The sequence below is a fragment of the Mus pahari genome, chromosome 13, assembly GCF_900095145.1.
Source record: "Mus pahari chromosome 13, PAHARI_EIJ_v1.1, whole genome shotgun sequence".
In the NCBI taxonomy this organism is placed as follows: domain Eukaryota; kingdom Metazoa; phylum Chordata; class Mammalia; order Rodentia; family Muridae; genus Mus; species Mus pahari.
Window position 1 is genome coordinate 2,409,507 of NC_034602.1, and position 24,760 is coordinate 2,434,266.

The following is a 24,760-nucleotide window of genomic DNA, read 5'->3' on the forward strand; positions in this document are numbered from 1 at the left end:
CTATTTCATCCAGGTTTTCCAGATTTGTTGAGTATAGCCTTTTGTAGTAGGATCTGATGATGTTTTGGATTTCCTCAGGATCTGTTGTTATGTCTCCTTTTTCATTTCTGATTTTGTTAATTCGGATACTGTCCATGTGACCTCTAGTTAGTCTGGCTAAGGGTTTATCTATCTTGTTGATTTTCTCAAAGAAGCAGCTCCTGGTTTGGTTGATTCTTTGAATAGTTCTTTTTGTTTCTTCTTGGTTAATTTCAGCCCTGCATTTGATTATTTCCTGCAGTCTACTCCTCTTGGGTGAATTTGCTTCCTTTAGTTCTAGGGCTTCTACGTGTGCTGTCCAGCTGCTAGTGTATGCTCTCTCTTTTTTCTTTTTTGGAGGCACTCAGCGCTATGAGTTTTCTTCTTAGGACTGCCTACACTGAGTTCGATAAGTTTGGGTATGTTGTGGCTTCATTTTCATTAAACCCTAAAAAGTCTTTAATTTTTTTCTTTAGTTCACTCTTGACCAAGGAATCATTGAGTAGAGTGTTATTCAGCTTCCACATGAATTTTGGCTTTCTATTATTAATGCTGTTATTGTAAATCAGCCTTAGTCCGTGCTAATCAGATAGGATACATGGGATAATTTCAATATTTTTGTATCTGTGTAGTCCTGTTTTGTGACCAATAATATGGTCAATTTTGGAGGAGGTACCATGTGGTGCTGAGAAGAAGGTGTATCCTTTTGTTTTAGGATAAAATGTTCTATAGATATCTATTAAATCCATTTGTTTTATAACTTCGGTTAATGTTCATGTGTCTTTGTTTAGTTTCTGTTTCCTGGATCTGTCCATTGGTGAGAGTGGGGTGTTGAAGCCTCCCACTATTATTGTGTAAGGTTCAATGTATCCTTTGTGCTTTACTAACATTTCTTTAGTGAATGTGGCTGTGCTTGTATTTGGAGCATAACTATTCAGAATTGAGAGTTCATCTTGGTAGATTTTTACCTTTGATGAGTATGAAATGCCCCTCCCTGTCTTTTTTGATAACTTTAGGTTGGAAGTCAATTTTATTCGATATTTGAATGGCTACTCCAGCTTGTTTCTTTGGACCATTTGCTTGGAAAATTGTTTTCCAGCCTTTTACTCTGATGTAGTGTCTGTCTTTTTCCCTGAGGTAGGTTTCCTTTAAGCAGCAAAATGTTGGGTCCTATTTGTGTAGCCAATTTATTAGTCTATGTCTTTTTATTGGGGAATTGAGTCCATTGATGTTAAGAGAAATTAACGAAAAGTAATTGTTGCTTTCTGTTATTTTTGTTGTCAAAGGTGGGATTCTGTTCTTGTGACTATCTTCTTTTAAGTTTGTTGAAGGAATACTTTCTTGCTTTTTCTTAAGTGTAGTTTCCATCCTTGTGTTGGTGTTTTTCCTTTATTATCCTTTGAAGGGCTGGATTTGTGGAAAGATATTGTATGAATTTGGTTTTATCATGTAATACTTTGGTTTCTCCATCTATGGTAATTGAGAGCTTTGCTGGGTATAGTAGCCTGTACTGGCATTTGTGTTCTCTTAGGGTCTGTATNACATCTGTCCAGGATCTTCTGGCTTTCATAGTCTCTGGTGAGAAATCTGTTGTAATTCTAATAGGCCTGCTTTTATGTTACTTGACCTTTTTTCCCTTACTGCTTTTAAAATTCTGTCTTTATTTAGTGCATTTGTTCCTCTGATTATTATGTGTCAGGAGGAATTTCTTTTCTGGTCCAGTCTATTTGGAGTTCTGTAGGCTTCTTGTTAATGGGCATCTCTTTCTTTAGATTTGGAAAATTTTCTGCTATAATTTTGTTGAAGATATTTGCTGGCTTTATATAGTTTTTTAAAAAGGTCTTCTCTTCTTATTTTTTCTTATTAATGTGTGTGCATGTACTATGTCACACATGTAGAGGTCAGAGGACAGTTTTGTGCTACCACTTCTCTCCACCCAACTTAACTTGGGATGTGAGGAATTGAATTCTTGTTACCAGGTTTGTATGACAGATAGATCCCTGGCTCACAGGTTTCTTAAGATTTCCCAAGGTCTAGGTAGCTTATTTGGCAGTAGAAGCAGCATATGCAGTGACTTCATATTTCAACCTAATGAGAGGTAAAGGATTTTTTGATTGCATGCCCCAAATGTATGCTTAATGTTACTGTTACTTGTCTAACATAAACATAATGAGCATCCAATATGTTCAAGGTATGGTATCAGACACTGGAAAGTATAAAGATTTGATTGCTGTGTCCTCAATGGTTCTTTCTTCCTTCCTTCTTTCCTTCTTTCCTTCTTTCCTTCTTTCCTTCCTTCCTTTCTTTCTTTCTTTCTTTCTTTCTTTCTTTCTTTCTTTCTTTCTTTCTTTCTTTCTTTCTTTCTTTCTTTCTTTTTCTCATTTGATGAAATGAGTATAAGGTAGCTACCCATGCTGCTTGAACAGCAGAAACATAGGTAGTGATTTATGGTCAACTGTGTTAGATGTGAAGAAAGTTTTATTAGGATTCCTCATATGCCCTCTGCCTATATACTGAGGCTCTCATTTGCCCAAAAGTCTAGCCCATGCCATGTTCAAGGTCTTCTTCTTCGATGTCTTTTTGGTACTTAGCATCTTAATGAAGAACTACAAAGAGCTAATAAAACCTACCTCTCTTCTGTTCATTCATTCACCCAAGGAACATCCAGTGAACATTTGTCATGTTACATGTAGCAGTGCTTTGGATTGGTTTTAAATTAAAAGGGGTATGAGTTTAATTTCACTCTGGTGGTAAAATTCATACTTGCCAAGAGTCCAGTTGTTAAGGAATTTGGTAGGTCAGTGGGAAGTCTCCTATACCTAATTCTTCTAGTTAGGTCTCGATTGAGGTATGGGTAATAAGGGAAGGCTATGCAGATAATACTATTTTCAAAATTCATGCTATTTTGATGTGAATATGAATATATCAGATGTTCTGGGAATTGACTGCAAGCAGAGTAATCATATTTGCTCATAAATACTTGTTTCACTCTGTTTTATTAGTAATTGCTTCTTTTCCCCTGTCAAATACAAATTAGATTTTCCCAAGACTTCCTTGGTTCCCAAGAGTCAAGGGTTCATCTTTCTTTCTTTCTTTCTTTCTTTCTTTCTTTCTTTCTTTCTTTCTTTCTTTCTTTCTCTCTCTCTCTCTCTCTCTCTCTCTCTCTCTCTCTCTCNCTCTCTCTCTCTCTCTCTCTCTCTCTCTCTCTCTCTCTCTCTCCATGTGAGGTTCTGGACACTACTAGATAAACTGTTGTGAATCAAGAGCCCTTAGGTAATCAGGAGTTGTCTTCACCTTACTGAGAGATAATCATTTCCTATAGTGACTGTCAATAAACTATCTACACATTACTCAAGTTACATTAAATTCTCTGTGGTGTCTAGTATCAAGTGATAATCATGTTTGTGAGAAAGCACAGCAGGGTTAGAACTCATGTTGAAAGGAAAGTTGAGGCCAAACATGAGTTTCTTTCATTTCTCTTATGCTTCAGGAGGAAGCCATCCAAGGCAAGGTTCTTGCTTCAAAGACTATTCATATAAAACCAACATAACAGCTAATACTTAATCTCTTGTCTTTACCAGGAAAGTTTTCCAACTCCCAATTCTAGCAGATCACTCTATTACTTAGGAAAAGTATAGCTACAATTTTCAATTCAATTGCCTGTTATGTCTTATTTTAGACATGTATCAGATAACTTTTTTTTAATCAAGACCACTTAAAGTGTTGATTAATTAAGAGACCAATGGGGGCAAGATGAATACTTAGTTCAAGAACAGTACTAGGAATACTGCAAGTAGCATAAAGTTAGTGAAAGTACTTAATGGGAATGTGTAAAAGTTGACCTTTCTTGAGCACTATGACATCCTGTAGAAATACAGTATAACCCAGAGGCACAAAATTCCTCCTAGTGAGCCTAGCAACCCTAGGATTTCTATAGTCCTGATACTTCCCAGGAAAAAGGCATTGTAGTATGCTTTGTCTGGTAGTTCCCACATGGTTAAAAAGAGGTTCTAGTTAGCACTTGAATATGTAGAGCCTGAGTAAATGTAAGGAGACAATTAGATAAATTTATCTTTTTGAACTTTGTTCTTTTTGGGAAAATATTATAAAGTTGAGAGGAGATAGGTGGAGGTAGTTAATTTGCTAATTGTTCCTTGTGATCCAACACTAGACTCCAAGGCTATACTCTTCATGTTCTCCCAAGTGTGTACTGCAAGTATGCATTGGGCTGGTCCTGTAAATAGGAGAGATGAATGTGCCTATATATAAGCATGATTTTATTATTATTATTATTTTAGAATAAGGCCTATGCCCATAAGAGGGATATGTTCTGGAATGGGTTAGTCCGGAGAGTTGAGCCACCTTATGTCTGCAATAGACAACATGGGTCTTGGGAAGATGGGCTGAATCATTCTCCCTTAATGATATGTTTGGTAGGGGAATTTATATGGGACCCTTCCTAGCTTACTTCACTAATTTCTTTTCATTTCTTCTAAGTTATACATTGCCTCAGTTGACTTCCTGGGACTTCAATCCTTGAACCTCTTCTGTTGTAGTATAGATTTAGTTTCTATCAGGAGTTTCCACCCTGCCTTTGATCATTCAGTTCCCAGATTTAAGAAAAATAACACCAAACTTTTATATTTATAATAAGCCTTATTCAAAACTAGATCTGGGCTGGGCAGATACCTTCTAAGCTATTAGTATCTGCTTCTTTATCAAAAACACTCAGTAATAATTTGTCACATTCTACCTGGGCTGCTTTTAACCCCAATTGGTCAGCACTCAGGGCCATGTTTTCATGATTTACCTACCGTGTGGTATCTTCTCCTCTTTCTACTTTCTTCACTTTTGTCCCTCATAGTTCCTACTTTGGACTCCAAGTGTGGAAACCAAAACCCTGCCTATGTCTCTTCTGCTAGGCTGTAGGCATCTTTATCCAATCAATAGTTTTAAATTAAGGAGCAAGATTACATAACATCATTTGGTGTATGTGAGGATATCCTGGGGCACCCAGATTTGGGGCCCAGTATTTATCATTAAAATACATAGCAATAGACCAAACCTCAATGTTATTATTTTTTCCTATCACTCCTGAATCGTCAGTTGACTTGGAGAAGTATCATACTCTCTTTCCAATGTTCAAATCATCTCTAATTTCTAAGAACAGGATCTTAGGAGTTAGTCTTGACTGTTCTGTGTATTGATTACATATCTTATATTTAATCCACCAAATCAAAAAACAAAAAACAAAAACTTTCTAGCTCTACATTCAGAATGTATCCAGAATTCACCTCTTTCTCCTGCTTCCCTTGTGTACCATCTGGTCTAAGCCTCTGTTGTTTCTCTCTTGGACTGTATTTCCCTCCTAGCTGAGTTCTCTGCTTATAACCTTGTCTTCCTGTCTGTTTCTCATGCTGCAAGCCCTCTCTATTCAAAGCCCTCCTAATAGGCTCTCATGAGTCTAAAAGTAGAAGTCCTTACGAATATAAAAGCAGACACACTGATCTGACCTCTGCTTTCCATGATCACAGCTCTCTCTTCTATCTTACTTATCTCTTTCCAAGCCATTGCTTTCTTTCTCTTTAATCACCCAAGAGCTCTCCTATCCCTGGACCATTGTAGGTGCCATTCCCTCAGTCTCCCTTTCAGGTGCGTGCATGATTCTGCCCCTTATGTTCTTTGGATCTATCTGGAAAGGGCACACTTTAAGGTGTTGTCGCTACACTTGTATTTTTAAATACCACACTTGTAGTTCTCTTAACCTTAGTCTCATCTCTGCCCTTTGGTCTTTTCTCCAGTTTATCTTCCACATTGTGGCTCCATGTTCTAGTATCTCAAATGTTGCTCATGGGTGCCTCTGACACTTTCAAACCTAAGGCAAAAAGTGGAAAGAGAGAAAGGAGAAAATAAGTGCCGAAATGTGATGGACAAACTATGAAAAAAATAAAAATAAAAGCTTTGTATCATTTTCCCCAAATTGTACCTAGTTTAATCAGACTTTTGTTTTGATTAGAAGTTATTTTTCCTGCTGTCTCTCATTCACTGCTATCCTGTACAGCCATACCCTGAATTGTGTTCTTTCTACCAAAGATGCAGGTTGTTAGTGATGACTTGGAGGATGCATGAACAGGGACCTCAGCTGCCCAGACAATAGCCTAAAAGCCTAAGAACATTATAGAGAATGGGATAATTTGCTCTGAAGACAATTTTGTCATAACGTCAAAGACAAATTTCAGGGATAACAAGATCTTGGAAGATTGTATTTGGGAGAATCCTTATGTGCTTGCATGCATGAAGAAAGGCTTATATTTTCTTTTGTATATGCCTGTAGTGGTAGAGTAATATGTAATTATGGACAATGAAATATGTTTATGGGCTTGGTCTGTGACATTTCCAACTGAGAAGCAGACAATACTCTAAAATAGAACAGCATTCACAGGTCCTAAAAATAGTCATCTACTCCTCCTCCGTTCCCCTTCGACCCTATACTTTTGCTAATTCTGTGGGTCTCACCATCTCTAGCCAATGCAGCAGAATGTTTTTTTAAGCCAACTTCTTAGGACAATCCAATAAACAGTATTGCTATTTTTTTATTTTAATTTTAATAACATATCTGAGCAAAGATTTAAAACATCTATTGGCAGTGAGTGTTTTTTAAGGTCCTCTTTGGTGCTTGCATGTAGTCTACACTTAAAATCATTTAACTATATTTTTGTTAATGTTGGTTTTGATTCTTCCTCCAAAGTATATTTGGTATATTTAACATAGTGCATAGAGCCCTGTGTTAATTTATATTTGGGCCAGATGGGACAAGTGTAGAAAGACAACCTGGCTCAGGTATGCTGGTATGTAGTACTAGTCCTGGCAACTTTAAGGTTTTATTGAGTGCTTGCAGCCTTTATAGAGCACTGCTTTACACGGTGAACCTCGGAAGAGAATCAAACACAACTGGGTTTTACAAAGAACATTCAAGAGTGGGATTTAGCATAATTCTAGATTATTTTGAACTTCCTTTAGAACTGTATTTATGATAAATTCTAATTGGTCAAATATTCATTAGGATTTTGAAACATCTGTAATAGTCCCTTAAACATAATTAGAACAGCAGGCAAAATGGTTGACAGTCTTACCAGCAGGTGATGTTTGGTATGACATAAGGTAGTTAAAACAGCAACAGTGATTTTTTTTTTTTCTAATACATTCTACTGAGAAATCAGGAAGGCAATTCAGACTTTCCCTCTAGCAAGATTTATTCAACTTTCCTTTCCTTTTAAAAATTATCAGTAGTTTAGGAAAATTAACTTTAAGTAGTAAAATCCCATCTATATTTTTATGAGTGGTATAATATTTGGAAGTTTTTACTAATGAACTTTATTTTGTTATCATTTTGTAAGATATTGGAGTCTTTTGCATAGACTAGTTTCTGGCTCTGAGCTTTTATTTTGAAGCTGTCTTTCTACACATCATTTCTTCTTAGATATTGCAGGCTATATATTTTTTTTTTGTCTCGCATCCTTAGGTGACAACAGAGGGATCATCAAGCCATGAGCAAATAGGTTATCAAGCAGTGGACAATACCAGCATTCCCAGAAATCTTTCTCTATCCAGTCCTGTAGAAATGACTTTCCTCCTTACACAAAAATCACATTAACATATCCAAAGTCCCAGTACAATGTTCTCTTACCTACATTTCTACTGGGTCTACAAATCGCTAACCACCTATTCTACCTCTCAGCATGGATATGTGTGTATAGGGAGGAACACAAGTTGAATCAGAAGGAAGTAATCTTGTGGTGATAGTGATAGATCACACTTGTTCAGAATGTGTAAAAATGTAAATTAATGAGAACTTATTCTGAGGGCTTCTTTCCAGGCTTTCACAGGAGGCTTCTGTAAGGCCTGAAGCTCTATTTCATTATCTGCACAGTAAATTGCCTTTGTTAATATACATTGATGATTCATTGAGTCCATCATCACACATGCTCTCCAGAGGCAGTGTGTCACTTCACAAGCAACTTCAATCCTCAGCATCACTTGGGTGGCATAATTTATGTATGACCTCTAAAATTTCTCAATGTAATTGATGCTGGGTTCTTCCTTCCACTGGCACTCTCCGCCTCTTCACTCAAATTTCAGTCCCTTTTATGTTGGGAATATGTTGATAGTAGGCTGGTTCTGGCCAAAGTGGAGTTAATACCAATCTATCTCCTTGGGTTATCTCAAAGAATATACTCCCACAAACAGCATTATTTCATTTCCCATATATATGAGCTTTGCTAGTGATTTTTATTTTATACTTAACATGGAGTATGCTAATCTGTCAGCAAGAACACTGATAATGCTGCCTGCTGAATATTTTCTCACAGTGGTGGTATTGTCAGGCTAACTGAGTGTCAGATTTATTTTGTGGAAAATAGCCTGCCAAGCATGCCTCATGTGTATTTATTATGTAGTAGGAATTCCCAAGATTTTAGAGGATAATATATTCACATGCTTATAGGTCTGAAACAGATATTTGCACTTTGATTTACACTAATGAGTCACAGGATCCCAAGAGGTGCAATGACCTAGGGAATGAAAGTTTGCAAAGTTTCAGAAAGTAGGTAAAAATTTGTAATATTGTTTAAGTGCGATTCAAATAATTTTATACTTTTGTAAGAACAACAACATCATGAAAGTGGTTCAATTAGTTTTCTGTCCCTAGAAGTTCATTAAATAACACTGAGTGGTAAGTTTTTAAGATGAGTTCTGTGTAGTCACATAAAATCCTTGCTACAACTCAAGGAATCCAAGAAAATGTAATCAGAAAACACTAAAGAAAAGCGTTGCAAGGAATAGTATCCTAAACGTTTTGTTTAAACAACAGAGGGAAAAGCAAACAAACAAAGAAATTGGCAGACAAACAAAACCATAGTTCAGGGATATCTAAGTTGTATTAATGCTATGTACCTCTGGGTATCATTAATCTATAGGCATAGTTTCTTGCTTACTTTATGGTTTCAAATTTAATTTCAATACTTTCTGGGGTTTCTTTCTCTTTCTTTCTTTCTTTCTTTCTTTCTTTCTTTCTTTCTTTCTTTCTTTCTTTCTTCTTTCTTTCTTTCTTTCTTTCTTTCTTTCTTTCTCTTTCTCTCTGTTGCTGCTGTTATTTTAATACACTGTAGATGTTGCAATGTCTCAAAGGTTGCTTTTTCATATATAACTGAAATTTGAAGTACTTTGAGCACCCAGATGTCAGGCAAAGCTATTGAATTTAGGGCTGAAGAGATGGCTCAGTAGTTAAGGGCACATACTGCTCTTCTATATGACCCAAACTTGGTTTTCAGCCCACATGTCAAGCAGTTCACAACCACTGCAGCTCCAGCTTCAAGGAATCCAATGCTTCTGGCTTCTGTGGGCACTTCCACTCATACATGCAAGTCTGTATACTGGATTTTATCCACTATCCTCCAAGATCTGCATAGGCTCTGGCCTGGCTGAAGAAGTTAAGGAGTCACACTCTCTGTGTGGGAGAGGGAAGTCAGACTGCAGCATAGAGCAAGACTTTGGGAAACTTCCTCCTGCAAAACCTTCAAGAGAAAAACCCTCTTACCTAGGAAGTGTTACAACTCATATACTGCAGAAGCTCTCAGACAATCCTTGATGGAGTCATTCTCAAAACTTTATTCTTTCTGGATAGGATCCTAATATTCATATCAGTGGTGAAGTCAAAATGAGGTAAACTGGTAGGGAAAAGGTAAAGACATGTCAAATAATATTTAAGATTATTTAACATTTATAACATTTATATCTCAGTCAACATTTTATAAACTAAGAAAAGGATAAAAAGATCATTCATATATATATATATATATATATATATATATATATATATATATACTATTTGGAAAGTAAATAAAAGAAGCAATGGAATGAAAATGAAGATATAAAACTTAGGAAAGCAAGGTGACAATGTTCATATCTAATATGAAATCAGAAAGACACCAGAGAATGGGGAATAGAAAATTAATATAGAGGTAATTTAACATTTCTCAAAACTAGAGAAATCTTGTTTGTAAAAAAGTATCCCAAGAAACTTAGTATTTGGTCAGAGAACGTAGGTCAAGAGAAATGATTTTTGAATTCTCTAAAACTGGGGAAAAGAAATGCATAAAATGAAATTGAAGTCACAGATTAATAGTCACAACATTGGATTTCAGAAAACATATGAATGACACATTTAAAATGAGGATATCTGATTTTCAATTTAATATTTCATTCCCAAGAGAGTGAGCATCCAGGTGTACAGCAAAATAATTATACTTTAGAAATATATTAAAATCTGCCTTTCATATAACTTTTCTCAACAAAATGAGTGGGTAAACTGAAAAAGGAGGGGATGGTTATAGAAAGTAAAATCAGTTACTACAGTAGAGGATGATAGTTGTGTAGCAAAGCTGAGGCTGGGGGAAAAGCCAGAGGGCAATGCTTAGGGAAGGGTCCAGGAAAAACAAAGTTGTTAGACTATCTGATAGTGTTTCTTTTTTGGTTTCTCAAGACAGGGTTTCTCTGTATAGCCCTGGCTGTCCTGGAAATCACCTTGTAGATCAGGCTGGCCTCGAACTCAGAAATCTGCCTGTCTCTGCCTCCCAAGGGCTGGGATTAAAAGCGTGTGCCACCACCACCCGGGAAGAAATCTTTTTTGTTTGTTTGTTTTGTTTTGAGACAAGGTTTCTCTGTGTAGTCCTGGCTGTCCTAGAACTCACTTTGTAGACCAGGCTGGCCTCGAACTCAGAAATCTGCCTGTCTCTGCCTCCCAAGGGCTGGGATTAAAAGCGTGTGCCACCACCACCCGGGAAGAAATCTTTTTTGTTTGTTTGTTTTGTTTTGAGACAAGGTTTCTCTGTGTAGTCCTGGCTGTCCTAGAACTCACTTTGTAGACCAGGCTGGCCTCGAACTCAGAAATCTGCCTGTCTCTGCCTCCCAAGGGCTGGGATTAAAAGCGTGTGCCACCACCACCCGGGAAGAAATCTTTTTTGTTTGTTTGTTTTGTTTTGAGACAAGGTTTCTCTGTGTAGTCCTGGCTGTCCTAGAACTCACTTTGTAGACCAGGCTGGCCTCGAACTCAGAAATCTGCCTGTCTCTGCCTCCCAAGTGCTGGGATTAAAGGTGTGCACCACCACACCCGACTCTGAAAGTGTTTCGTTAGGGCCTTTGTTTCTTTTATCTTACTTGCCCATCTGTTATTATCTACCTCGAGAAATATCTATCTCATGTTTGTAATATACTGTTCTGTCTAAACTGCAAATTAGTATTCTATATCGTGTGTGTGTGTGTGTGTGTGTGTGTGTGTGTGTGTGTGTGTGTGTGCCCGCGCGTGTGTGTTACTGAGTCTGGCTAGCAGGAAGGTTCTTCTCCAGTCAGAAAAAGAATTAAAAGATAGCAACATGACATAGTCCAAAGTGCCAATCCCTTAGAGTTGGTAGTCTCCCCAGTTCTGAGGGCTGTTTTACTACCCAGGAAGTCTGTAATACTTTCTAATAAACAATTTACCTAGCTTGGCGCCTATAATCAGTTCTCAGTGTGCTTGACACCTGGAGGGCCTTGACACAGAAGTTGAATGGTTCATAATTTTTATTTTTATTTCTCCTAGGTCCCTTTTCCTTCAGTATATGTGTTAAAAGACAAGAAGGGAGAAGACAGAAAGGCATGAAGCACCTCCTTGACTCACAGTGAAATCACTAACATTGTTGAAGTGGCTCAGTAAAGTGTGTTGGCCTGAGCCCGAGGCCCCCTGGACAAGCCCTTTCTTCTTACCCATGAGATGATGCAGCCCAGTTGGATCCTGTGCCTTTGCCAGGCCTTAGTTTTCTTATCCTTTGGGGGAGCAGTGCAGATCTTATTTAAACATCTTAGATTTGACTGTTTTAAAAATGCTTCATAACTTAGGGGAGACACTTTTTATTCAAAAGAGGGTGATGCTTAAATATCAAAGCTGTTTGCCAACAGTGGGGGCAATTAAAGTTTAGTAGCTGACAGAATCTCTTGTTTCTGTGTTTAAATTAGATAGTATCACAGGAAAAAGAATCAGCTGTGGGTGGCAAGAAATGATGGTAGAATTTATACACCTCACTAAGAAATGATTTCTGGCCCATTCTCTCTCTTCCCTCTCGAAACCCTTTGCTCTGAGCGTAGTGCTGTATGCTAATGACTTACATTAGTATATACAGTGATTAAACCTGAAATTTTCCTTTCATGTTGGGAATTAATATTCATAGGCTATGGAAACCGTCACAGATCTTAGGTTTCTACTTTTTAAAGATAAAACTTTAAATAGAATAAAATACATCTGTGAACTACTTCTAGCTGCTGTGCTTTCTGGACACACTGTCCTGCTTTTCCTTGTGTGTGGTAAGTTAGCTTGATCTGTTTTCCATATCAGTTCAACCACGGCGGTCTCCATGTATGCATTATTTGCATGCTGTGCATTTTCTTTGACCCTTTATATGATTTTTGATAGTTTCAGTTAGACTTACCTAGTGTATTTCTACTTAATATCCTTGCTAATATGGTTAATGATGTTCTAATATTGTACAACATTTTTCTCTTTGTCCTAATTACTTTCCCTTCTCTTTGTCATATTTACCTCATTCAGTCCAATGTTTACATTAATGAAATATTTTAGCTATGATGCTTTATTTTTAAAATTACTGCTCTGAAAATAACAACATACATATAGAAATTGTCATTTCTCAGAATTTATAGTATAAACTTTATGAATGCTTTTATAAGACATTTTAATTTTTATTTTTATTTTAGTTTGGGTCTGAAATTTACAATCCTCCTGCCTTAGCTTTCTGAATGCCAAATGACAGGTGAAATTTCATGCCTAGCTGAAAATTTTAAATAGTTATGTTTATTCCCTTGTCTCTTGTGTGTTGTATCATATATTTTACTTCTGTATGCATCCTAAACTCAGTAGTGCAGTATTACTAATTTTATACAAAGTCTGTTTTCTTTTAATGAAATTAAAAGGGAAAGTTTTATATATATATACAGAGAGAGAGAGAGAGAGAGAGAGAGAGAGAGAGAGAGAGAGAGAGAGAGAGAGAGAGAGGTTGAGGCCGAGTCGGGAACTTGGGAAGCAGAACTTGGGTTCCTCATGAGTACTGGAAGACTTTAGGGTCTTTGTGCTGGGACACTTTCTTTCCCAATTTAAGGTTAGTTAGTTTGAACCAATAAAAGGATACTGATAGATCCAAAATTTTGGTTGTACAAATCTTGGTCTGGCCTTGTACCTCATTGATGGGTCCACAGGAAAGGAGTCCTACTAACAGGAGAAAAAAAAAAAAAAGCCCATTATGCTTTTGTCTAAGGTCCAGAGACAGCCATTTTGGAAAATTACCATTTTTTTTTTTTTTTTGGTGTTGTTTTTTTTTTCAAGACAGGGTTTCTCTGTGTAGTCCTAGCTGTCCTAGAACTCACTCAGTAGACCAGGCTGGCCTGGAACTCAGAAATCAGCCTGCCTCTGCCTCCCAAGTGCTGGGATTAAAGGTGTGCACCACCACGCCTGACTTGGAAATTTACCATTCTTTTTATATTTATTTTTTCATTTTGTAAGGACAATTTATTTTAGCCATAGATTATTTATTTTAGATATAGTTGTCATAGTTGTCAGTGCTACTTTTTTTTTGTGGTTTCCTTTTTTTTTTTTTATTAGATATTTTCTTTATTTACATTTCAAATGCTATCTGGAAAGTTCCCTGTACCCTCCCCCACCCTGCTCCCCTACCCACCCACTCCCACTTCTTGGCCCTGGAGTTCCCCTGTGCTGGAGCATATATAGTTTGCAAGACCAAGGGGCCTCTCTTCCCAATGATGGCTGATTAGGCCATCTTCTGCTACATATGTAGCTAGAGACACGAGCTCTGGGGGAGGGGGTACCGGTTAGTTCATATTGTTGTTCTACCTACAGGGTTGCAGACCCCTTTAGCTCCTTGGGTACTTTCTCTAGCTCCTACATTTGGGGCCCTGTGTTCCATCCAATAGATGACTGTGAGCATCCACTTCTGTATTTGCCAGGCACTACTATTCTTAAATATCTAGTTTTGGCTCTTTCCTTTTCTGTCCAGACAATCTGCCCAACTGCTAGTCCCCCATTCCTTCCTTTTGAGTGTCAAACTCAGCATTTTCTCTTTTGAGGGCAGATAGATGAGCTAAGCCTGAGATTTTGTATTTGTGCAGAGCCTTTTTTTGCCATTCTTAGAAGGATGTGATCACAGGATGAGGATTCTTGGTCACTCCTGGGATAAACATGACTTTTCTGCCCATGGTGCTCCGAGGAAAGTTCACTAATTCATTTATTTTTCTGGCTGCCAGTATGATTTTTCTTTGTATTTTTGGTTTTGAAGTTTGACAGTATGAGGTTATTTGTGATTTTCTTCACACTCACGGTTCACTGAGCTTTTTAGATCTGTAGTTTTTTTTTTTTTTCACCAAACTAAAGAATTATCAACCATTTTACCTTTAAGTATTTTTCTGCTCTGTTTTTTTTCTTTCCATATTTAGCTAAAAGTTGCACACCTTAGGCTAATTAAGATTATTGAGACTGTCTTCAATGAAACTCATATGCTTTAAAAATATTTCATCATTATTATTTAAATTCAATACTTAAAAATATTGCTCCTCAAATTCAGTCTCTATTCCATTGTCTCCAGTTTGCTACTAGCTTGCTTGGTGCCTTTTTAAATTTTAAATATGTTACTTTTCAGTTCAAGAATTTGTTTGGTAAGAGTTCTCCATTTGTGCACTCATGTGTCCATATTTCTTCTGGGCCTCAACATATTTATAATAACGTTTAAATGTTTTCTGCTGATTCCTACATCTGGGTCATCCCTTAGCCTCATTTCATTGGCTGCTTAATTTTCTCTATTATGTCACATTTTCCTGCTTTTTAAATATGATTTATAATTTTATTTGTAAATTCAGTATCAAAGATAATTCCCTATATGGAATCTGGAGTATATTCTATTCCTCAAAAGAAAGTTGAATTCATTTCACTGGTGGGTGAAATTTCTTTTGGTCCTCTTGATCCTATCATAGTTCTATTTTACTTTAGGATACTTCTCTTTGATGTTTATTCTTGGTCATAGTAGCTGGCCATAATGTTAGAGGTGTACTCCAAGATGTGTCCTTTTCTATTGCTTTAGTGCATTGCTCAGGTTTTCAGTAAGGACTCTCCTCCAGAACATACATTGTCTCTTAGCAGGGTGTGACACACAATGGCATTGTTTATCTTTGAGCCTCAAGATATCTGTCCTGCCAGCTTCACTTTATCTGTGCAGCCTACTCTTAAGTCCAGCATCTATGAAGGATCCAAGTATACCCAGTCTTCTGGGGGCACCATTTTACTCCCAGAACTCATCCCATAATGTCCATTTGCTTTATCAGTAGTGAGCTCCTAGCTCAAGCTCCTTGACTGTGGTCCTATTGATGCAGGCGCCACTTCCCTGTTGAAAGACTGAAGAGTGTCGAAGACAATTAGCACAGGCCTACATGGGCTACATTTGTGACTACCTCCTCTTTCAGGGGTTGCTGTTTTTACCTTCCCTGTAGAGTTCATGTCAGAGTTCTATGACTGGTGTTATACCATCCACATGCTTTTTCTACTACATATTGGTCAGGTTCAGCTTTTCCGATGTGTCACACAGCTCTTGCTTCTTGGCTCTAACTAACCCTGATCTTTCTCCTTCATTTGTTCATCTTTACTGTTTCTTAATACTTACTCTTTTTACAGTTTTCCTGATTGCAAGAAATGGGACATGGTAGCACCCAGCACACAGAGTACTGTGCATATAAATGAGAACTGCTTTTGGTAGTGTGAAAAGTTTTTCCTAATTTAGAGTCGGACTTTAGGCCTCCAGTTCTCCTCCTGGTACCATGGGTCTTCCTTCTTCCCCACACAGCTATCATTGGCAGGCTATGTCATGGCTGACCTCCTCTAGGGAAGCTTGTAATCTTTCTTTTTCCAGCCCTTCCTGAAGGCTACTCATACAGAGACTGTTGCCAGTCTCAGGCCTAAATTCCACAGTTGACAGATCACTGTCCACTGGTGAGCAGAGCAGCACTGTACTCAGATCATTCATTACAGAGGGATGGGAGAACTAACAGGAAAGAAGACTTCACATTAGCTACTTATGGCAATGTTTTCATGATACAGCAGGCTTTGCAATTATCCACAGCTCCTTACTTAAAATTTCCTTTTGTTCAATGTTTATTTTTTTCTTTGAAGTATCAAGACAATCATCTGCATATGTATTTCCTAAAGCAGAAAACTAGAGATGAATCACAAGGAAAAACACTGCCAGTTTCTAAGTTCCTCTAATGTATAAAAACAAGTACAACTTTTGATTGACATGTTTTAATAAATAAATAATGAAGTTATTATGAACTGCATTAAATTTCGTTATATCTCCTTACATATTTTAGCTTCAGACAGTATGTTTAATTATATACTTTTGATGTATTATAATTATGTTTACATTAAATTTGACATGAAAATTACATATCCACAACAAATAATGTGGCATATTTTCAGATACACCAATGAAGAATAGCATTTCATCTCCCTGGCCCTGTTTCTCCGTTCCCCAATATTCCAATACCATTAACGTCAAATCAGTGTGGGTTTTATGTTGTTGCTGATGGTGGTAGTAGTGGTCTTTTCTTCTTTAATGTATCTTATTGTACCAAAAAGGTAAATTTTAAGACCAAAGCATCACATTTACCACCAGGTCCTGGTAATGTATGACTCAGTGTCTATGCTCTGATTGAGAGGACTTGTGGGACTAATGTGTAATAAAAATGTTAATTATATCCAACAGGTTGGGGCATGGAAAGCCTTGTACACATGATACAGTAATTGTGCCCACATCCACTAGCCCTTCTGTTGCTGAGTTTTGCTTTATGTGTCCTGATAGTGTAAGCAGTTGTGACTTAATAGTCTGGAGAGATTCAAGGTCAAGGCTAGAGTTCAACTTCCAGATAGATATGTCTAAACTAAAACTATCATGTCAGTTGGAAGTATATGTATTCACAATCTGATAAACAAAAGTACCTATGGTTTTTTATTATCTGCTCAATTCAGTCTCAGTTCTTCATCTCTTTTTGGTGTGGGATTTTTCATAGATGTATTTGTTCTCCCTGTATTTTTAAATCATTTCTTAGTAATTACTACAATTGAAACTGCACCTAGAAAGTGAGTTGTCAAGTAAATAGATCATCCAACAAAACATAAGGGTTTTGATATAGTTGCGTAATACAATTATCCTCCTGGCTAGCATGGAGGGCAACAGATGCAAGGTATTTGAACCGCGTTATAAAAGATGAGCATGACATAGACCTATAAAGAGGAGTGAGCTGAGTACTGAAGTGCATGAAGTAAGAGTATGTGGTCCTTAGGTAAAGAAATGTAGATAATAGAGTCCTGGTGTCATGCAGAGCCAAGAGCCGTCTTGGTATGGGTGCCAGTGATCACTGAGAAGATCCTACTGGACAAATACACGTGAACCAGTTCTTGAAAATCCTCAGTTGTCATCTGCAATCTTCTCTCCAATGTTCTTCTGTTTGTGTGCTTTTTTACAGAGAAATCTTTAGTTCTAATGTCAGTTTTCATGAACTTTAATTAAAGTAGTTTAAATAAGTGGTTTTATTATATTTAAATGTAGTTAGTTCAACTCATTAAGACTTTTGAGCTGTAAAAGAATAGGCTGACAGCAAAGTATGTTCTCTTTGTTGAATACTTTTAATGCTATACCCATAGGTATAGCTCAAGAGCCTTTCTCTGGGACCAGGCTATTGTCCAAGTTTTATCTTAGGGGGTGTGAATAGTGATTGCCCTGGTTCTGGGCCAGACTCTCTCTTCCTGCTTTTATGTGGTTCTGAGAAATTCTCTGGTCTTCTGGTCTGCTTTGTGATACTCTGAGAACAGCTGTCCCCAATTTCCTGCTTTTGTTCTTTAGTTAGTGTGGACAACTCACTTGTATGAGGTTCTCTCTTTGTCTGTAATCCTTTAGAAAAGTCCTTAGATTGAAGCCATCACCTTTTTGTCATTTTAGGTACTTTGATTGTTTTAAACTACACAGTCTGTATAAATCCTACAGGTTAATTATTTTTGTCTGAGCTAGAATGCTACCCTCCTTTCTTTCACTGTGTTTCATTATCCCTGGTTTCGATGAGAGGATCTTATGAAGATCCATTATCTTGGGCCATAGAGAGGGAAGAACATGCTACTTTGTATGTTTCCAGGCTACAATTTGTCCAGCTCCACCGCTTCACTTTGGACAATAAAGTCAAATGACTTTTGTTTCTGTCTGTGGTGAAATATTCTTACATTATTTCAGAATTATCCAGCTTTGGTTGAATTTACAGTCAGGAAAAGCACTTATGGTGATTCTTCAGCCCTCCAGATGAAAAACAGAAGGAAGCAGCATAAATAACTATAAAATCTTAGAATCATTGATTTATAGGAAACTGACTTTTAGATTTGTGTTTCAAATGTAGGTCAACATTATGCCTTGAATTCAGAGAATGTCTCTGAAGGAAATTAATTTGGCAATATATATATATATATATATATATATATATATATATATATATATAAATTCAAAAATTATTTTCTAGTATATTGTAAAGAATGTTGACTCTGATTATGCTTTATAAAACAATGATTCTGCTATTATATGTCCAGAGTCTTGGGTTAAGGAGTTTATCTGGCTTCCCCAGTCTAATTATTTTGGAGCTTCTCAAGGGCTAAAGTGCCATGTGAAGTTCCAAGGTAAGAACATAAGGAAAGAAAATATTTGTACTCTTTTCTAATTTTGTGTGACAATTAAACACTTTTAGGGTGTAATTTTCTGAACTAATATTATGAGTTATGTGACAATTATCATGAACACAATTGAACTTCTTGTGAAACTTTTATCCTAAAATTTAAATTGATTGCTTTCTCATTTAGAGACAAATATTGAGAAGAAATAGGCCATTGAGGATAAAATATTATTTTAGAAACTTCATGGTTCATGCCAGAAATTGAGTAGATTGATCCAATCATTTGCCGGCTCTTATTTATTAACATTCAAAAAGTACTGATCATGTACTGAGCTGACTTGTGTGCTGGCCACTGGGGATCCATCTATGAGCAGACAGCATTGATTATTAGACTATGTAACTCTCTAGTAGGGAATTCTATACAGTGACAGTGGCTGCAGAAAAAATCAGAGGTGGGAGCCACTGTAGCAGTAGTGTTTGGGAGCCACTGTAGCAGGAGTGGTTAGGAGCCACTGTAGCAGGAGTGGTTGGGAGCTTCTATAGCAGAAGTAGTTAAAGAAATACTTTGCAAGTTGGTGGGGCTCAATCTGAGATGTAAGGAATATGGACACTCCAGTCCTTGGAATGTAAAGAAGGAATCAAATAGCAGAAACCCTCTAAAATGGGAATGAAGTTAATGTGGTTGAAGCTTTGCAAGTTAAGGGGAGCATAGAATGAAATGAGATAATAAATACAGATACTATATATTAAACCCGATAAGGTACATTTTTAGCTTTTATTTACAAACAAATGGATACCCAATAGAGAGATCTAGAAAGCACCAAAATACTATGAATCTCTATAATTTGATTTACAAGTTAGAAAATTACACTGATTCCCCATAAAGAAAATTATAAGAAAGAGTTGAAAGTCAGGTGTAGCCTGTACTAGCCTACAACATTAAGGTACCCTAAGAAAAATCATCCTCCACCCTACCTAAAAGGAACTGAATCTTATCACTCTCTCCTTCCCAGAGACAGAGAAGGGTTCCCAAATGGTTGAGACAGGTAGATGGGCCTTATAAAAGCCAAAAATTGAGGATGATAGAATGTTATATTGTTATCAGTATAGGTCAGGTATAGCCTGGTGTAGGCCCACGTGAGAGGCGATGACGGCTAGTTTGCACTAGTGTGATTTTTTTTTTATGGGTATAGCTGGAATAGAATAGTCAAATTTGAGTTTTTACAATTCTCAGTAAAACAGATGCAATAGAGTAAAACATTTCTTTCAGAAAAATTACATTTGGAATTGCAATATATTTACAGCTTGACAGAAGATGTACATATTTGCTTCCTTCTCTTGAATCTATCAAGCATATTCAATCTATAGCTTGTAAACCAGATGTGTCCCAGGATAGCTGTAAATGTGGCTCAACACAAAGTTGTAAACTTAATTAAAATATTATGAGATTGTGTTTGTGTGTAGGTCTGTATAGCTTGTTAGCAGGGTCCTCAAACATGAGCTTTTCAGATTATGTTGTGTCATAATGACAAAAATTTGCATGGCTCTGTCATCTTTAATTTTTGGCTTTTATAAGGCCCATCTATCTGTCTCAACCATTTGGGAACCCTTCTCTGTCTCTGGGAAGGGGAGAGTGAGAAGATTCAGTTGCTTTTAGGTAGGGTGGAGGATGATTTATCTTAGGCTGCCTTAATGTTTTAGTCTAGTAGCATCTGGGTTCTCATATAGGAGCAGCCCTTCCCATCACTCTACAAGATTCATGCTGGATTATTATGGTTCTCTGTGGAATTTTGGGTCCCTTAATGTGTTGATCGTGTGTGTGTGTGTGTGTGTGTGTGTGTGTGTGTGTGTACACCCTCGGGAATCATATAAGTTAAGTACTGTGGAAGGTGTTGGCATCAGGAACTGGTTTGTCTTGGCAGATTGCCTCAGAACCCATTGAAGTCACCCACAGGCCACAGGAACTCACACATCTGTTGCCATGGCAGTTGCATACATTCCCAGAGTCCACTTCCCACCTCTACCTGTGAGCAGTTATGTTGCAGCCCAAATAAAAGGCAGACCCTTCCTGACCTTTGCCCCTTTTTTCTTCTCTCTGTTTTCCCCTTTGTCTCTGTCACCCCTTTACCCTGCCCCCCAATAAATCTCTGCCTTGCGGAACTGCATTAGCCTGGTGTGGTCTGTCCAGACGTGAGCCACAATTCCAACACAACAGAAAGATTTCTGGTCATAGAGCTTGAATTTTGGGCTGAGCATGAACCATTGTACTAGAACTGATAATGATTATGCCTTCTACAAAGAGAAGTTAAGATGGGTTGTGTTCACACCTATATAAATGTTGCTTTCTCTTGATTTTTAAAAACAGTGGCTCATCTTATGAACCCAGCTGACTGAAAGAGTTATTAGACTAACTATCTAGTCTTCTATGCTATGCTATGCATTGAAGCAACAGTGCTAATAGAAATAGACAAAATTCACAAAGTGTCTCCTAGTTGGAAGCTCAGTTACTTGGCTCTAGGTGACAATGCTGATGGAGGAGACGGTACCTCTACATTCAGTGACTCATTAGTTACCCATAAGATGTACCAGTTGGACTGTTCAAAGGATCAAAGGCTTTGCATAGAAGAAAACCAAGGGTATTCTATAGATGAGCCTCTGATGTCTGTTTGCTACATCACATTTGTTTTTGTTACTTCAGAATGAATGGCAAGGCTAGTGTTCACAGACAGTTTTAGTGTTTTGTTTTTTTTTTTCTCATATCAATTAGATAAATCTCAGAGCTGAAAATAATTATAAATAGAGTTGAATATCATTTGTTAAGTTACTTGTTTTTTGATCACATAGGCACCAACTGACTACTGTAGATAAATTATTTACCTAAGCATCAATAAATTTAGGATTTATATATGAAAAGAGGATAATGTTTCTGGATTTCAGGGACAGAGAGGAGCCTTCTGAGAGCTTCACATTTAAAGCTAACTCCACTTCAAGTATTGTAGCAAATGTCACCTGTTAGGGAGAGGATAGTGATTCCTATGGTCTGTATATCAATTTTTATCCTTCCCAAGTGTCCAAGATGAGTTTGTGGTATTAGTCCTAACCATAATATTAACAGTGACTTGACAATGCTGATATCATATTACTGAGTAATTGAACTATACACATAACTAGATATGAATATGAGGTGAAACTTGGCAGTGTCTTATCATCCAGATCTGAGTGGGTTTTCCTTTGCTTAGTTAATTTCCATTGACTCAAGTAGTTTCTGCTTTTCTTATTCCCCAGTTGAGTCACTTTTCACTAAACATCCTATAGGAAAGATGCTGTCCTGGCCTAGAAAGAAAGGCTGTTAGATCAGCTTTATAACAAGTGTGGTTTTCTTTTGCATAGTGAGTTCTACATAATATTTTCATTATGTTTATGAAGCATGTTCCCTTATGATTGGTTTCTCCACTAATGGTTTGATTTCACTATAGCATAAATATAATTAATGTATAGATAGCGTTTGATTTCTATGGTACATGAGTTTATCACACATGCAGGTCAAAAAAGCAGGTTGACATTGTTCTGCAAAGGTACTATTGGGGATGTAGATTGTTGGCAAAAGATGTATTGACAAATATGAGCTTATCTATTGAGCTTCAGGGAGTCTTTCCCTTAGTATTGTTCCAAGTCATTTTTGTTCAAGTTAATAAGATAAGTTGAACATAGAGATTTCTCCCTTGTGAGTTTTGACATCATGACTGAGTGTGGGGAAACTTTTTTGAATATAGGAATAAAAAGTCATGCCTGGAGGGAATCCACATACCACAGGAGAACATGAAGATAAGGAACAATACTGAACGCAGCACTGCCCAAACACTATGTGTCTGAGGATTTCCATGTCAGGATTCTACCAATACAGTTTACATGTTTTCTTCTATTTCCCAATTAAGTATGCAAGTATAAACATCTTACATATAATGAAAAGGAGATGAGAGATAGACAGTTATGAAAAGGAAAGGAAGTAAGTTTTTAAATTTTGAGTTATAGTTGGCAATTTCTTTTTTACTATGTGAAAATGACATCAAGAACTTCAGCATGGACTAGGGCAGCAGAGAACAGGCCTAACCAGGGACACAAGCCCCTTCCGGTCTGCACCAGCACCGGATCACCTAGGGCACAGAGTGGGCGACACCCCCATGGTTCTTAGAGGACTGCCCATGCGATCTTAGGATCACTGGTGAGTGGAACACAACAGCTGCTCTAATCCAATACTGATTTGCCTGTGACAGCAGGAACAAGGACACCAGAGCCTTTCCTGACCAGAGGCTCAGGTTCCTTTTAATCAGTTCAGGTTTGCCTTGGTTTCAAACAGACCAGACAACTCCATGGTCCTCAAAGATGACACCACTTCCATGCACCGTAACACCCCCAGGATCTTAGGACAACAGGATCCCAGGATAACAGGAGCTGGGTCACACTAGTATTTGAGTGTCTCAGAGGAGCTTGACTGCCAAGAACTNANACACACCCAGAATCTCAGGTTCACAGGAGCACACAATAAAAGAATCACAGAGAAATCTGGACTCTAAGAAGTCCTGAATCAACTGAGATTATAGGAAGGATAAGCTCCAATCAGATATATTGAGAACAGCAAGCACTAGAGATACTCAGATGGCAGGAGACAAGCATAAGAACAGAAGCAACAGAAACCAAGGTTACTTGGCATCATCAGAACCAAACTCTCCCACCATAGCAAGTCCTGAATACACCATCACACTAGAAAAGCAGGACATGGATCTAAAGTCACTTCTCATGATGATGATGAAGGACTTTAAGAAGGAAATACTGGANATCACAAGTAAACAGATTGAAGACTTTAAAGTGGAAACAAAAATCCCTTAAAGAGTTACAGGAAAATGCTACCAAACACTACCAAAAGGAGATGGAATTGAACAAAACCATTCAGGATCTAAAAATGGAAGTAGAAACAATAAAGAAAACCAAAAGGGAGACAACTCTGGAGATAGGAACTTTAGGAAAGAAATCAGGAACCATAGATGTGAGCATCAGAAACAGAATACAAGAGATGGAAGAGAGAATCTCAGGTGCAGAATATTCAAGAAGCCTACAGTACCTCAAATAGACTGGACCAGAAAAGAAATTCCTCCTGACACATAATAATCAGAACAACAAATGCACTAACTAAAGACAGAATATTAAAAGCAGTAAGGGAAAAAGGTCAAGTAACATACAAAGGCAAGCCTATTAGAATTACTCCAGACTTCTCATCAGAGACTATGAAAGCCAGAAGATCCTGGACAGATGATATACAGACCCTAAGAGAACAGATATGCCAGCCCAGGCTACTATACCCAGCTAAACTCTCAATTACCATAGATAGAGAAACCAAAGTATTCCATGACAAAACCAAATTCACACAATATCTTTCAACGAATCCAGCCCTTCAAAGGATAATAATGGAAAAACACCAGTACAAGGACAAAAACCATGTCCTACAAAAAGCAAGAAGGTAATACGTCAAGAAACCTTAAAGGAGACAGCCACAAGAACAGGATGCCAACTCTAACAACGAAAATTACAGGAAGCAACAATTACTTTTCCTTAATATCTCTTCATTTCAATGGACTCAGTTCCCCAATAAAGAGGCATAGACTAACAGATTGGCTCCACTCACAGGACCCAACATTTTGCTGCTTACAGGAAACTCATCTCAGAGAAAGTCAAACAATACCTCAGAGTAAAAGGCTGGAAAACAATTTTTCAAGCAAACGGTCTGAAGAAACAAGCTGGAGTGGCCATTCTAATATCGAATAAACTTGACTTCCAACCCAAAGTTATCAAAAAAGACAAGGAGGGGCACTTCATACTCACCAAAAGTAAAATCTTCCAAATGAACTCTCAATCCTGAATATCTATGCTGCAAATG

At 37.4% G+C, this 24,760-nt stretch overlaps 1 protein-coding gene across 7 annotated transcripts in view; it reads left to right on the plus strand.

Moving 5' to 3' along the window:
• Window positions 1-24,760, plus strand: part of Ccdc85a (coiled-coil domain containing 85A) — a 194,032-nt gene that overhangs the window by 71,605 nt on the left and 97,667 nt on the right. The window contains exon 3 of one of the 7 annotated variants that reach the window (XM_029545295.1): window positions 11,654-11,829. The exons of the other annotated variants lie outside the window; for them this stretch is intronic. Coding sequence (XP_029401155.1) covers window positions 11,654-11,736 — 83 coding nt within the window. The 3' untranslated portion in view covers window positions 11,737-11,829. Of the gene's footprint in view, window positions 1-11,653; window positions 11,830-24,760 lie in introns of those variants that run through there. 7 annotated transcript variants of the gene reach the window in all.